Source organism: Struthio camelus, chromosome 25, assembly GCF_040807025.1.
Source record: "Struthio camelus isolate bStrCam1 chromosome 25, bStrCam1.hap1, whole genome shotgun sequence".
Classification (NCBI taxonomy): domain Eukaryota; kingdom Metazoa; phylum Chordata; class Aves; order Struthioniformes; family Struthionidae; genus Struthio; species Struthio camelus.
The window spans coordinates 6,244,501-6,260,109 of NC_090966.1; the positions used below are offsets into that span (position 1 = coordinate 6,244,501).

The following is a 15,609-nucleotide window of genomic DNA, read 5'->3' on the forward strand; positions in this document are numbered from 1 at the left end:
CTTGTAGTTTAGGCCTAGACATGAGGTTTTCTTCTCTGGAGTGCCCATTCTTCAGTACATCTCAGTGCTGAGGGTTTGAGTAGAGTAGCTGGGGCTGGGAACAAGAAGTGAGAATGCTCGTAGGCGATTCTGGCTGCATCCTTGAGGATCTAACGAAACATGTCAGAGTTGTAGGACCCCACTGAGCACACACCTGCACTTGCATTCACAGCCCGTTTCCCACCTCCAGCTCCTGACCCTGAAGCATCCCAGGAGCTGATCTGATGTTTCACAAGCTGCCCCAGTCCGACCCTCTTGTGTCCGTTTCTCCCCCAGGACCCTCATTCAGGTTGCCCCAGCAGGAGCAGCTCTTCCCTGTCCTTCCACAGCACTCCTCCACCCCTACCCATGCTGCAGCAGAGTCCTGCCTCGCTACCCCTGCCCGGGGTGCAGCAGGTGAATGGCCTGGCCAGGGTGGCAGGCAGCGGGCTGGGGGGAGGCACCACTGCCAGCCACAGCCTCTCCACGGTGCCCATGGTGGACGGCCTGATGGGGACCCTGGCAGGAGGCCAGCAGATGCCCATCAACGGGATCCTGGGGAACCTGAACGGTGCTCAGGCCGCCCAGGCTCCGAGCGCGCTGACGCAGGCGAGTGGGCCTCCGACCTTGCAGCTCTCCACCAGCCTGAGCAGGTGAGGATGAGGAAGGGGAGCTCATGGGGACAGCCCTGCCCTCTCCAGCAGAGGCTTAGCACTGTGAGGGAGGGAGGCCCTGTGCGTGCAGGGCCAAGATGGGCTGTACTGATTTTTTCCCTGCCCTGCTCCCTTTGCAGCGTGCCCAACCTGAGTCCCCTGACAGAGCAGCAGCGGCACGTCTTGCACCAACACGAACAGCAGCTCCAGCAGCTTCAGCAGCTCCTGACTTCCCAGCCACTTAATCCAGTAAGTGTGCCTGCTGGCACCTTTTATCTGATGAGCTGTTTAATGCGAAAGCCTTGGAGCAGGGAGCAGAATTGGGGCTCTCTCCTTCACATGAATCCCCCTGCTCATGGGGATGCATTGTCACTGAGCCTTTTCCTTGGCTGGGGGCAGCTGTGGGTTGAACGAGGAGAAGAACTTCAAGCAGGAAGGTGGGGCACCTTCTGGAGGGTGGAGATGGGGATTTGAACCTCTTCATACAAAGGAGGTAATTTAATATGGGTTTCGTGTATCCTGAGGGCGTGAGAACATAGTAACACTAAGCCACCAAGTAAAATCCGGAGTGCTGTTACCTCCTCTGGCCATCTTTGAATGCAAATCATGTCTATTCCTGCTGCCTTGACCACACTGGTCTCTGGGCTTGCAGATGTGCTGAGGCCCACGGGAGAGGAGGAATTGGCTTGAGGACACTACTTGAGTTTAGAAAGAGATAAGCACCAAATTGGCTTAGTCCTGAGGCAGTGAAGCAGTGTCTGGACACACAGACGTGAAGAACTGGAGATGCCAGGGGGACTTGTAGCCCGTAGGTGGCTGTGTACTTTGGGGTCAGAGAAAGGATCAGGCAGCTGTTCTGAGGATCTTGGCTCTGTGCCTTCATCCTCACTGGTAAAAATAACAGCCCGGTCCTAGGGTCTTGTGAGAGTGACTGCATGGAGAGATGGTAAACAAGCCCTGAGCGTGTAAGGAATCCATTCACTCACCCTGCAGAAACCTCCGTGGTGTCCCTCCCCTGCCGTCGAGCTGCATGGGAGTGTTAATGGTTCCCGTCAATGAAGCTATGCTAATTTATCTCCCATGAACTTGGCCTGTTGCTTTGGATAGATTTCTGGGTCAAGCTATTTATAACCTGGGAAAAGCACATTTCAAAGGGCTTCTCTTTACAGCAGCTGATGTCACCATGTCATCAGCTGCATCCCTATGGGTACGGGAACAATGTCAGCTCTCAGCCTGCTGTATTGGTCGATGGTTGCTATAGTGATTTCTGTGATTTGGTTGGATTTGAATGCATCCCTTCAGATGCAGGTGAGCTGCAGCCCTCCATCTCCTCAGAGTTGGACTCACCTGCACCAACCCTGTGGGACAGGTTGAGCCATGAAGCGAGATGGGCTGGGGAAGGAAATTAACAGCCAACATAGAAATTCAAGGAAGTGAATCCCAGAAACTGCTAGGGATTTAAAATCTGTGGATGGATTGACTGAAAAGAGCTAAGTAGATGCGTGTGCCTGCAGGTGTCTTAGTCTGGGTAAGCTAATCCCACGCTTCAGGATACGACGGGACTGGAAAGGTCAGGAGCACAGGCTGTTCGTGAGCACAAGGCAGACTCTTCCTCTCCCCAGCTATAGAGACATAGTCAAGGGGGTTTTCACCTGTTCCCAGTAGCACTGCCTGGGATGGAGTGTGCTGATGTTGGTTCCAGCTTCTGGCTCATTTCCTTCCTGTTTGGAGCAGGTGTCACGTGTTCCCTGAGCCCTTTTGTCCCTCCTCTGATGCCGGCTCTTCCTCACCCTTCCCTGTAGGAGCAGCAGGCCCTGGTGTTCCAGATGATGCAGCAAATCCAGCAGAAGAGGGAGCTGCAGCGGCTGCAGATGACGAGCTCGTCCCAGCTGTCCATGACCAGCCTCCTGGCAGCCACCTCCGCCCCGCTCCTACACTCCAGCACCAGCGCCCTGATGACCTCGGCCCCCCAGCCACCCCCCAGCAGCAGCTCTCTCATGGCCTCCCTCTCCCCCCAGCAGCTCAATCCTAGCAATGCCCTGCTGGCTCCCCAGGCCACCCCACCACTCAGCGCTCCTGGGAACAGCCTCATGGCTTCAGGGACAGGCATCCCACCCGTCCTTACAGCACAGACTAACCCGTTTCTCAACCTGCAGGCTGATGGCAACACCCCGAAAGGAACGGTGCGTATGCTGCTAGCACTACCCTAACCCCACTGAGCTCGTGGTGCTAGGTGCTGTAGACACAGGGAGAGACAGTCTCTACACTGTAGTTAACTTGGGGGATCAAGGGGACCATTTATGCAACAGCCAGAACACTCCACTGGCTTTGCTGCATCCCTGACTAGACAGTGTCATGTCCTGATCCTACCTCCAGCGACTTCTGTAGGGTCATGGGTAGGCACGGAGGCTCCCAGGGTGCTTTTACGTGTGTGTGCGCACACAGACATGCACCAGACCTGCTGCAGAAGCAAGGCAGAGACAGGCCATAGGTTCGTCTCCGTTAACCCTCGGGCTCAGGTGGGACAATGCTCCCCTTGCAGTGGTGGCCCTATTGGAGCCTCATGATGAAACGTAAAGGCGACTGCACGTTGAAACCCTGGGTTAGGAAGGAGTCTTGCACCCAAACAGTGTGTATAGAGAGGTTTTCAGCGTCTCTTTAACACAGCTTTGTACTGGAACGCCAGCCTCTGGGGACTGATGGTGTAACACTTGCACAACATCCCTTTCACCTGTCTCCTCCATCCCTCCCCTGGCCTATACCTGTGCCCAGAAGGCCTGGCCCTGGTTGGAGACGCTGAGGGGCCAGTTCGGCCAGAACTGAGCAGAGGGGAAACTTGGGGTTCCCGTGTCTCTGCGTTCAGATGGTGGAGTCTGAGAGGTTGCGGTGAGCAGGGCCAGGTCAGCAGCACAGCAGGGCTCTCTGCTTCTGCTCCCTCGTGTTGCTGCCTGTCCGGTACTGATACCTGTCTCCTCTGCGTCTCTTTTTCTGTTTGTTGTTTTTTTTTTTTTTTTTTTTTAAAGAGCATGAATGAAAAGGGAGCTCCTCTTACCCAGGACAAGGGCTAAGCTCCCCCCTCACCCTGAACAAACCAGCAGCCAACTCCTCTCAACCAGGGGAATGTGGCTTTCCACAGTCAGCAACTTTGATACTGTTAGAGCAATGAGCACAAGGCTTCCAAGAAGCATTTCCTGCCGCTGGGCAATGCCAAGAGGTGCTTTGGAAGACAGTACGTCTCTGACCAAGCCCTGGTATCGGGAGGAGCGAAGGTGGGGGGCTGCCTGCTGCCCTGGTCCATACCACACATGCTCAAAGTGAAGCTGTGTTTCCGTGCAGAGTGGAGGAGAGTTAACACCAGATGCCTGCCAGTCTCCTCCCTGCCGTGAGTGCAAGCGTGTGTTTACGTGCGTGTAGCCCCCAAGCTGAGGCACTAGAGACCATCGCGCATCCTTGGCCAAGACCTTGGTGGAAGGAGGCCTCTCTGCTGAGGACTCTCCTTTCTGCACAGTGCAGAGGGATCTGGCAGTGCCCTCGGAGGCAGCACTGGATGTGACGCAGCTGGGGAAGAGGGACGTGGTGGCAGTGCCTGCGTGGTCTGTTTTGTCCAGAAGGGGAGGTTAAGAAGTCCTGTAGCTGAGATTTCTCACCTGCTTTTCATCTGCTGGGCTCTTAGGAGGCTTTTCTCTCTAGCCATCATATGAAGCCCTTGCACCTCATCCAAACCCAGCCTGAAAAAGACATGAGCGGTGTAGTGATGAGTGAGGATTAGCGCTTGGGGAGGTGAAAGCCGCCTGCTTCTTTAAAGGACATTGCCACATCTGCTCTGCCAGCTGCTGTTGGTTCAGTGCTGTACTTCTCACCTGAAAAGCACACTCCTGCTCCTTGTGCTGTTTCTCACTCTTTCCTTCCAAGGTTCCCAGAGCCCAAAACTACCGCCTGCAAAAAGGGGCTGTAGCCAGTATTACCTGTATCCTAGCCAACTTCAGAAGGTGCATTTGAACCTGGCAGTTGTCTCCCATGCCTAAGCTGGGAGACGGAAATGGCTGTGGGGAGGAAAGAGAGTCCCAGTACCTCTGGTCAGAGGTCCAGGTGTTCTTTCTCACCTACCACAAGAAGTCACTCTAGTCTGGCAAAAAACGTTCTTCCGCTGATCTTGGGCGCTTGAGAAAAGGAATCTCCAAGCAATGGGAAAGTTACCAGTCTCCCAAACTATGACATTGGATCCCTCATTGTTTTTGCACCTTTTGACCTTAACGCCGTCTTGCAGCCTGGGAGCCTCAGCAAAGAAACCAGCTTTCTCTGAGATTGGATGTGATGGATTGAGTGAAGGACAGGTGGGGCAGCCCTGAGGGAAGGGGAACAGCTACGTCAAACGTACAAATCCCCCTTCCCTTCCTTGTTCCCTGGCTAAATCCAGATCTCCTTGGGGGACAGGCATGAAGACTCCAGTTAACAGAAACTGAGGGTCTTTTTTTAACAAAGAAAAAAAAAAAAAGGGGGGGTGGGGGAAATGTTGTCAGATCAGACCTTAATGGATATTTTCAGCACATTCCCACTGCCCCTAACTGGTTTGCACTATTCAAATTTGTCAGCAGTGGGTCTGCGCTGATAGTACAGAGAAGCTCTATAGGCAAAACTCATCTGCTAAGTAACTTCCTTGTTCTCTTCTTTTTTTGTGGGGTGGGAGGGATATTATCGCCACAATGGTTGAATAAGACTAAAAGGTGAGAAAATACCTTTCTGATCTCAGCCTCCAGTTCTGTGAACTGAGCAGAACATTGCTGTCTGCTCAGAAATATATATATATTTATAAATATATATATATATCTTTATTAAAGAAAAGCTAATGTTTTAACAATATCAAGAAGCTAATAGAAGGACGGAGATGGCAGCTAAAAGTAAAAATGCAGAAGAAAAAAAAAATACTTTCTTTCTTCCTAGCAGTCTCTGCAGCATAGACACAGATAGGAGCACCTGGAAACATGTCTCTAGCTGACAAGTTCTCTGTCCCCAGCCAGCTTCTGAGTAAGTTAAGGGCCAAGATGTGCCAACTTTCACTTTTTTTTTTTTTGTTCTCTGGCACAATTGTGTGCTTGCACTTTTTGTTGTTCTTCCCTCCCCCCCCCCCCCAGCTGTTTTGTTCCTCCTGCCCTCTGCAAACAGAGGTGCCATCCAACCTGCCCCTTGTCCCAGGGACCCTCCTGTCACTATAGGACCTGCTCCTGCGGTGGTGGTCTGGCCTCACGCTGCCCAGGCACAACACACAGAGCGGCTGTTTCGGAGGCTGCCGTGCTAAATTTTGGCCCTGAAGTGCCCTATTTGTGTGTGAGATGCCTGAACGTCCAAATGGCTGCACTTACCACCCTCCGGCAAGCAAACAGGTCCGTGGGATTTGGGAGCAGAGGTCCCTTAGTGATGTGGTCCTCGTTTGGGTCAGCAAGATTATGGCCAGAATTGCTAAAAGTAAACCAGTGGCTGCTTAAATGTGCAAGTATGGTATTCTGCCAGCTGCTTGGTGATCTGGGTTTCTCTGGGTTTTGCCTTTTTTTTTTTTTTTTTTCCTCCCCTTCCTTACTCTAACATCCCAAATTGGAGTTGCCACCTGCTCTGCTGTCACGCTCATGATGATCCGTAACCCAAGGGCCTGACGCTGTGCCTAGACCTGGTCAAACTGTTCTGAAACTTAACCACGTTTCAAGCTCAGAAATTAAAAACAAATCAGCCTGGGAGCAGGAAGAGAGGGGATGGGCAGGAGGGGAGTCTGGTTAACGTCTGTCCCTTTTGTAGCTCTGACCAGATCTAGCCGCGGTGCAGCACCCGTCCTCTCCTAGGGCAACAGTTACCTGCTTCAGGTTGCTTATTTGCAACCTGCAGTCCCCAAATCCTTGCCTAACAACAGCCACTTCCAAGGGCTCAGTGAGAGGTGCTTGGAGGCAGGAGGCTGAAGTGCGCTGTACAGGGCTCCCCGCTGCTGCCAGGAAAACGTTTGGGGAGCCGGCACTTCAGGAGAGGGTGGAAATCAAGGATGGAGTTTGAGGAATCTTTTGTAGGCAAGCTCCCCATGAAAGGTGGGGATGTCCGATTCAGGGCCGGGTTGTGCCGCAGCCCTAGTTACCCTTGCTGCGGGTCAGGCATGCCCACTTGAGCCTGTTTGCGGCGGTGGTTCGTGTACGAAGCCCCTTTTGCTCTCCGGGGCTCTCTAGAGCGGGTAGGGAAGAGGCTGGAGATCACAAGAGGGGGAAGAGACATATAGCACTTACACGTTTCTCTGACATCTTCCGAAGGTGCCTGGTCCCTCTGAAGCGTCCTCCTTGTCTAACCACCTCAACCTGTCCCAGAGCCAAAGGTCCCTTTGGCAGATTGAGGGGGAAAAGAAGGGGGCACTTTTAGGAAGGTTGACATTAAACGTTTGTATCTTTGTGAGAAAGAGGAAGAGCAGGGGAAAGAAGAATAAAAGCTAAAGATTATCTGTGTTTCAGTTGCACTGGGGTACGTTTCTTTACCCGTTTTGATGCTAATGTCTCATTTAGTATGTTGCATGTGTCTTTTCTTGTTTTGATTTGTTTTTTATTAAATAAAAGAGAAAAATGTGTATATTTTTGGCAATTTAAGGTAATGTAGCTAAGATATATTTTTTTCACGCTGCTTGACTGTTCTTTATTATAATAAATAATATTAATATTAATATCAAAGACTTTTTTTAATACAGTTAGGGTTTCAAAAATTACAGAAGAAGAGGGTCTGTGTGATTAACTTCCTGTGTATGTGCTGAAGTCCTGTTGCCTGCAGTGGGCTTAAACGCACACTTAGTCCTGTCCCACATAAGCGATGCTTTAGAGGAGGCAGGAGCGAGGCGCCAGGGGATGTTTTCAGCCTGTCTGCGTGCGAGCTTTGCGCCTAGTCCGTCCTAGTCAGATGCTCCTGGCTGGCTGGTGAAGGGAGAGCAGGGAAAGAGAAAAGCATTTGTTGGTGTTATTTTGTCCTGTTTGCAAAGAGGATGCAGTTTAGCCCTGATGATGTTGTCTTAACCTTAACCCTGCCGGGAGAGGCTGAATGCTGACTCTGGCCTCCCCTGCAGGAGCAGCAATGGCCCATTCTAATCAGCAGAGATGGCCTAAAAACAAGCCCTGCTGACCTTGGCAGCTTCCCAGCCAGCTCTGCAGCCCCATACTCTCCAAAGAGTGTGTCATCTTTCACAGGCACCAAAGGGAAGGGCTGCTGGTGTTTCTGCTTTTGTTCTGTTTTTCCCCAAACAGCCCTGCATAGCTGGGTGATGAGATCTCTTAAAACCATGGCTTGGAAGGACGTCCTTATCTTGAGAAAACAGCCCCTGCTTTTGAGTGCTCAGCGCTCAGATCTGGCCTGAAGCTTTAACGGGTTGTGCCTCAAAACTGTCCGCTTTCTGGCTCGAGAACAGCTCAGAGCTCGCAGTCCAGTCGACGGGCTCTGTGGTGCTGCCTTCCCATTCTGTTTTTTGTATTGACCTTTTGTTTTTTCCCAACCATATGTGCACATCTGGTACGCCATCTGCCTGGCTGAGTCCTGCGGTCCCTTCGAGTTCCCAGGACTCCTTTAAAAGGTAGGAGAGAAGGTCTCCATAGCACCTGCTTCTACTGTGGTGCTTTTCCTTTCTCAGATTGCTTTACGTGAGCAGGCAGCACTGTTACCTGTGGAGAAACTGGAGGCAAAGGAATTTGCCCAGGTTTCTCCAGGCAGCCAACAGCAGGACTGGAGAGAGGGAGAGAGAGTCCAAGTCTCCTGAGACCAGTGCAGAGAACATCGCACAAAGCATGACCAAGGCCTGTCAGGAAGGGAGTGCAGAAGGAGCTAGAGACGCAGGAATTGTTAGGGTTTGTCAAGGGTGTTGTTACTCATCCAAACAGTTGTCCGGAGGAAGGAGGGTTTTTCCATGCAAAGGCTGGTCTTGCCAAGTTGGATTGTCAAATGCTTTGGGTCATTGTAGGGAACTTTTGGCTGTTAAAGTCGGTTGGATGGAAATGGAAGTTTGGTGTCTGGTTCTGAGAGCTCGGTTGCTCTCTGCTGCATAGCTGCTAGCTGCAAAACTGCCTCTTTGTACATAGAAACACTGGAGATGGAGCAGATCCCCCCCTGGTGTAAATGGTCTCTGAGGGTGGAGAGCAGTTTGTGCCAGTTAAGGAACTTGTCCCATGGTTTCTAAGTCTGCAGGGAAATGCTGTGCTCCTTGCTTCAGACCTTTGGCATGAAAGCCGTTGGAGAAGTGCTCTGCACAGGAGGAAATTCTCCTGTGAAGCTGGCAAGTCTTGAGAAGAAAGTGTGTTAGTGCTGGTGGTGCAGGTTGGGAGGGAGAAGCAGGGGATGCCTATGGAGCACTAGGATCGTAGAGCCAGTTCTCTTGTGTTTCTTGGAGCCCTGAATCATTCTGCAGAAATATTCAGCTTCTTTTTGTTGGCTTTTTCCTGGCCTGGTTCTCTTCTTTCCACCCATTCCCTAGCCTCTCGGTAGCATTTCTGTTTCCATTTTGCAAGGATGGGGACTGGAGAGGCATGTGAGGGTGGTGCTGAGCTCTGTGCATTGGATTTTGCGCCTGACAAGCGGGTTGTTGCAACTGGACAAGGAAGAAACGTATCTATAGCAGGTGCATGCTCTGCCACAGCAAAGACTTCTTCCACAAGCCTTAGATCCTACAGACCTCACTCCAGGCCTCTCCCATCCTTTCACCAGGGTGTCAGCTGCACATAGCTCTTGTACGAATGGGGCCTGTGGGTGTCCTTGCTGAAGATAAGCTCAGGCTGTGCTCTCTTGCTCTGTCTCTGCTCTGGCATCCTAGACCATGCCGGCTCCTGGTTTTCTCCCTGCTTCTGGGCTGCTGGGGCTGCCCCAGCTGGAAGGGGATGGTTTAGATGCCAGCACCATCCCTACAGACTTTATGGCTGCAGATGGCTTGAGCCCCTTGGCTCAGTACCAAAGACAATATAGACATGGATGAGGTCTTCTCGCATGCTCAGTAGAAGACTCCAGAGGAGACATACCAAGCAAATGATGTCATACACTTTGGGGTGAAATGTTCAGCCCGGTTGGCAGGGCGAGAGGTGACTGATAGGCCTGAAGCAAGCGTGGAGCCAGCCCTCCGGGGTGGTGGAGCCGGTCCCTCGGGAGCCGCGAGCAGGCTGCAGTTGTTTCGCCTGACTGGAGGGTTGGCTTTGGGAAGCAAACGCTCTCCTGCTGCAAAGGCGGCTTGGGGAAAGGGACACCTGCCTGGGGGCTGCCCTGTTCAGCCAAGCCTATCAGTTGGCCTAAGATGTACTGCCCATCCCTGAGACCTCTCTGGAGAGAATAGCCGTGGTGTAGAGCAGGAGCCCAGCTGCTCTGGGCATGAGACAAGATACCAATGCCAAAGGCTCCAAAGATCTTTCAAGTTAAAGCCTGTTTTGTTTGCTTTCCGCTTTCCAGTGTGCCCGTCCACCTGTCCAGATGGTGGTAAGAGCTTTGCCTCTGTTTTGTGTTTGCAGTTCAGGACACCTGCATCATCTGTCAAGTTCCAGTCGAGATGGGGCTGAGCAGGCAGCGCTGTGGCCAAAGTGGTTTTTCAAGGGCTCTTTTCCAGCCCAGCCAGTCTGCCACATTTCAGAGCTGGCAGCTTGTGCTGCTGTGTTATTTAGCATCGCCCTCGGTGTATGCTTTGCTGTGCGGTTTCTTAAACCCACATAAGTAAAAATACTCAAGTGCTTGTGATCAGAAAAGCCTTGAGGCAGGGAGTTGAATGGGTCTCCTGGTGCCTCTCCTTTGCGCGTGTAGTCTGAGAAATGGCGTTGTTGTAAAGGCTGCGGACGTCACCTTTGCAGGAAAGGGTGAAATAGCAATAATCTTAACAGTAACTTTCCATCAGTATGTCTCAAACTGCAATTCAAAGAGATCCTCTCTCCCCCCATTTTCCAGATGGGAAAACAGGCACAGGTAGGAGGAATTTGCTCCGCTCCCCAGCAGCAAAGCCAGTATAGCTCCAGGTCGGGCTTTGCTCGTGCCACCCCCTGCCTGGAAAAAGGAGCCAGGCTCTGCAAAGGTACCACGCATCAGCAGGGAGAGCACGGGCTGCGGGGTGTCCGTGCCGGTTCAGTCCTGCGGGGGAGCATCTCTCAGGACGTCGGGGTGCAGAAGGAGCCAGAGAGGCTCGACCGTGAGCGGACCTGCTGGCGCGTGGGCCCGGTGATGGCCGGCGGGGCCCTTCCTGCAGCCCCGGGGGGTGTGAAGCCTGTCGGCTTCAGCCCCCCAGGTGGGGGCAGATGGGGGAAGAGCAGCTGTTGCAAGGACAGCGGGTTTTGCTCGGTCACCGGGGTCCTCCGTGACTTCAGGCCAGGTGGTGCCTGAGCAGACCAACATCGCTAAGGTGCCTTGCTTCTCTTCTGCACGGTTTTGCTACTCTTTCTCTCCGTCGGGCACATCTCTTCTTGTCACGGTCACCTTGAAAATCCATCAAACGTAATCTGTTTTGCGCTGAAGACTTATCCGCAGAGAAAACAAGACAGGCTCAGTCGAAGGTCTGATTTTTTTTTTTTTTTTTTAAGAGGTTTGGTTAAACCAGCACAAAGGGCTCTGGGATATTCACATTGGTTTTACGTTGGACAGAGGCTGCGGGAGGCACGTGCTGTGCCCTTCCCACAAAGGTGAAATCTTTTTGTAAAGAAAAGCGCAAGCGCTCTGCCCTCGGTTTGAATCTGGTTTGTATCAGTAAACGTAACGTCCCTCGAGCCGACCCAAGAGCATCCGCACGGGCGCTGCAGTAGGTTGACTAAATCATTCATCTGAGGACAAGGCCAAGGAGCTGGATGGTCTGGATTTTTATTGTTGTTGCTTTTTCCAGGATTATTCCTCCAAATTTCCATTTCTCACTCTTTTTTTTTTTTTTTTTTAAATCCCCCTCTCCCTGGGCCACGGTAATTAACACAAATATTTGTGTTATAAGACAGCCTGTGGGTTTCCTATGCCGCTGGGCCCTGGAGAGCCCTTCCGGAGGGTAATGCCCAGCGAGGAGGTTGCCCAGCCGGACCCACGTTGCCCTCGTTTATCCTCGTCCTTCGCAGGTGGCTGCGGTGGAGCCGGGCTGCCGGGACACGGGCTGCAAAAGCGGAGCGGCAGCTGGCCCCGGCGGGAAGGAAGGAGGCTTGGGGCTCTCTCTGGTTTTTTAAATCCATATATCAGAACTTGCTTTGTGCTACAAAAAAAAGGTTGCTGCACGTTGGCGTCTTCGCTCTGGCCGCGGGAGAAGGGGCAGGTCGCGTCTGTTTTAATTCCTTCTTAAGGACGAAAACCCATTCAGGTGCTGATGGCAGTAGGACGTCTTGGACAGAAAACTGCTCTGTTTCCCCGTCCTCTCTCCGCAGCGAGGAAGGAATTGGAGGAGCCTCACGTTCTCTCCGCTGTGTATAACCCAACTACCATCTTTGTGCCATTCATGGATTTGTACGACCAAGAAATTGCCGCAGTCCTTGATCTTTTTATTACAACAATTTTTCCAAAAAAATGAAGAATAAAAAGGAGGCTAAGAAGTTCTGCTTCCCTTCCTCGGTGTTTTCGGGCAGGCATGCTTAGCGGCGGGCGTGAGCTGAGCCACGCGCGCCCCAGCGCAGAGGCCTCGGTGGCTGCTGTGTCCCCTCCAGCGGGCCGGACCAGGGGCAATGCCACGTCCCCATCAAACAGCCTGGCCTGCCCCAGCCCCCCCCCCCCCCCCCCGGGGGGCCATCTGCACATGCTAAACCGTTTCAGCTGTCAAAAAAGTTTAAATTTCCTAGTAGTTAAATGTTTAAAAAAAAAAAAAAAAAAGAAGGAGGAGGAGGCTGGGGGGGGGGGGGGGGGAAGAGGTCCAAACCTTTGATGCTTAAAAATTGTATTTCAAGGGAAGCGGAGAAGCCTGTGTTTGGGAGCAGCGGGCTCACACCCCACCTGCAGGGATGGGGTGCCCCCAGACCCCAGCACCGCCGGGGAGGGGGAGGGCAGCCCCCAAAGGCCTTTGGGTGCCCAGAGCACCAGCACCCTTTTTGATCAGCACCTGGCCCTGCAAGGAGCCCTGCAAGGGGGCTGCACACTCAGGGGCTGGACAAGGGGGCTGCGCAAGTAGCTGTGCACCCAGGGGCTGTGCAAGGAGCCCGTGCAAGGCATCATGCCCTGGGGACCTTTGCAAGGTGCAGCAGAGCCTGTGCAAGGACCCATTTAATGAGGAACTGTGCAAGGGGCTGTGGACCTTGGGGGGTGGCGGGGGGGGTCGTTGTGCAAGGACCTGGAGGTACATCAGGGGTAGGGGTCGGGCAAGGGGCTGTGCACTAGGAAGGGGGCGTGCAAACAGCCATGCGCCGAGGGGAGGAGTGCCGGGGGGGGGGGGTGTCGTGCAAGCAGCTGTGCAAGGGGCTGTGCAACGGGGGGCAAAGGGGGCCATGCAAGGAGCCGTGCAGCAAAGGAACCTTTCTGCGATGAGCCATCGAGCTCCTGCCGAGCCCGGCCGGCCTCGGCTCTTCCGGCAGCGCCGGGAGGAGGAGCTGGGCCACAGAAGGTGACCCGGCGGCGCCTTGCACCATGGCACGGCTGAGGCCGGCTGTGCTCGTGACGCTGATGCGGGCGGCCGGCGCCTTGTGGCAGCGGATGCAGGTGAGGGCAGTGTGTGTGTGTGTGTGGGGGGGCTGCATTGCTGCAAGGGGGGGCCAGGCCGGGGGGAATCAGCTGCCTGCAGGGGCTGAGCAGCCCCCGGGCACAGGCTGAGCCCCTCACTCCCCTCTGGCCTCCCCAGGTGCCAAAGCGGGCGGCGACCGCCCAGCCCGCCATGGCCGCCAAGGAGCCCTTCCTGGTGGAGCTGAAGGCCGGGAAGACATACGCCTGGTGCGCCTGCGGCCACAGCAAGAAGCAGGTCTTTTTTTTGGGGGGGGGAGGTGGTGATGGGTTTCCTCTTTCCTTTGCTTTGGGGGGGGGGGGCAGGCGGGCCGGGGTGCGGGATGCACCGACGGGCGCTGCGTGCCCCCTGCCCCGCTGCACGCCGTGTCCCCCCCCCCCCCGGACTGATACCCCCCCCCCAAAAACCGACTCCCCGGCTTTGCTTTGCAGCCCTTCTGCGACGGCAGCCACTGGCGCGCCGCCCCCGGCCTGGCCCCGCTGCGCTTCCGCCCCCAGGAGGACCAGCGCGCCCGGCTGTGCGGCTGCAAGCGCACCCGCTCGCCGCCCTACTGCGACGGCAGCCACCAGCGGGCCGAGGGGCCGGCGGCCCCGCGCCCCCCCCCGCCGCCCTGACCCCGGCGCCCCGGCGGGGGAAAAAAAAAAAAAAAAGGGTTTGGGGGCCGGGGGGGGGGCAATTTTCAGCCTTTGGTTTCCCGGCTCGAGCAGCGGGAGGGGGGGGGGGGGGATGCTGCTCGCCGGTTCCCACGGTTCGCCCCCAACCTCCTCGGGGCTGCGTGAAGGGTGAATAAAGCGGAGCCGTCGCTGGGGAGCTGCTGCCTCCTGCTTCATCCCCAGCGCCGGCCCCGCGCCGATGCCCCCCCCCCAGTGGGAGGGGGGCCAGGAGGGGCCCTGCGCCCTCCCCCCATTCAGCCTAATTGCTCCAGGCTAATTATTGCAGGCCCCCCCCCCCCCCCCCGCCCCAGCCCTGCTGGGGATAACGAATGCCCAGAAATAGCTGCAAAAAAAAAACCAAAACCAAAACCAAAACAACCTTCCCCCCCCCAAACCGCTGGCTAGTGGGGCTTTCGGGGGCCGTCTGCGCACGGCCGGGGCAGCAGCGCGGTGGCCCCAGGCGCACACGCCACGTGAATGACAACCTGCAGCATTTATTACATTTACAAAGCCGTATAGTTATACAAATGTTGACCCCATAACGATATATGAATATCAGAATATATTACAGGACATTAAAACGTCGTACAGGATGCAAACGTACAGAGCAATTTGGGAAAAACAAAAAAAAAACAAAAACCAGGAGTACTCCCCCACCCCGTCCCCAACGCCCCCCACCCCGAAACCCCAGGTCGAGGCACTGCCGCTGCCTCCCTCAGTCCATTTTGGCCTATTTACAAGGAGAAAAGGGGTGTCAGTGGAGCCCCCCCCACCCCGCCACGCTTCGAGCCCGTCGTCCGGCCGGGCCCGGCGGCGGGGAAGAAAGAGGAATAAACCGCGCGACCGGCCGCTGTGCTTGCAAAGACGCCTGTACAGTTCATCATGGGGGGGTGCGCTACTTTAAAAAAAAAAACAAACAAAGAAAAGAAAAAAGGAAAAAGAACAAGAACATCCCACATTTCCTGACCTTTGGAGTTCATATAATTCCCGTGCTGTTTTCCTTTGGTTCTCCACGTGCTGCCGAGCTGCCGCCTGGGCTCTGCAGGCACTTGCTTATTTATTCATTTATTTATTTAGTGTCATTCATCCCCCCCACCCCAACCCCGCCACGGAGGGAGACACCCCCCGCCGGGCCCCGCACGCTCCGGGGATCGTGTGCTTTTGCAATGTAGAAACTTGGTCCCCCGGCGCCGGCGCGCACACGCAGCCCCTTGCCCCGAGCCCGGCAGCACCTTCCCGCGCTCGCCCCTCACCGAAAACCTCCTGGCTAAAGGCACTGTAGTCGTTTATTTAAAACAAACAAACCAAAAAACGATGTGGGGACAGGAGGAGAGTGGGAAGGACAGGGAAAATTTATAAAAGTGCTGCGAAACGGGGGGTTCGCGCTGCGGGGCTCAGCAGGGGCGGCGCGGGAACGGCGCGGCGGGCTCTCCCGGCGGGCGCGGGAACGCCGGCCCGCGAGATGCTGCGCAGCCATTAAACGGCATGCGAAGACCCGCCGTCCCGCGCAGGGTTTTCCAACCAGCACCCCCCCCCCCCACCCCGTGGTTTAGACGCCCCGGCTGAAATTTCCGCCGGAGCAGGCGGGAGCCAGCTCTGCCGTCAGCCCAAGGGGTGCATCGCTCCCCGGCCGCCCTTGCGAAGGGCG

The 15,609-nt window shown here is 54.8% G+C and overlaps 2 protein-coding genes across 4 annotated transcripts in view; both read left to right on the plus strand.

Moving 5' to 3' along the window:
* MLLT6 (MLLT6, PHD finger containing) overlaps positions 1-6,898 on the plus strand; it is a 46,832-nt gene extending 39,934 nt beyond the window's left edge. For all 3 annotated transcript variants that reach the window (XM_068918937.1, XM_068918940.1, XM_068918939.1), the window contains exons 17-20: positions 316-671; positions 812-920; positions 2,474-2,854; positions 3,695-6,898. In XM_068918937.1, the coding sequence (XP_068775038.1) occupies positions 316-671; positions 812-920; positions 2,474-2,854; positions 3,695-3,739 (891 nt within the window). In that variant the 3' untranslated portion in view covers positions 3,740-6,898. The remainder of the gene's footprint in view (positions 1-315; positions 672-811; positions 921-2,473; positions 2,855-3,694) is intronic.
* Positions 6,899-13,042: 6,144 nt separating this feature from the next.
* Positions 13,043-14,578, plus strand: CISD3 (CDGSH iron sulfur domain 3). The gene is made up of 3 exons (XM_068919213.1): positions 13,043-13,289; positions 13,429-13,545; positions 13,740-14,578. The coding sequence occupies exons 1-3, from the start codon at positions 13,218-13,220 to the stop codon at positions 13,920-13,922; spliced, it is 372 nt and encodes a 123-aa protein (XP_068775314.1). The 5' UTR covers positions 13,043-13,217; the 3' UTR covers positions 13,923-14,578.
* Positions 14,579-15,609: the final 1,031 nt, after the last annotated feature.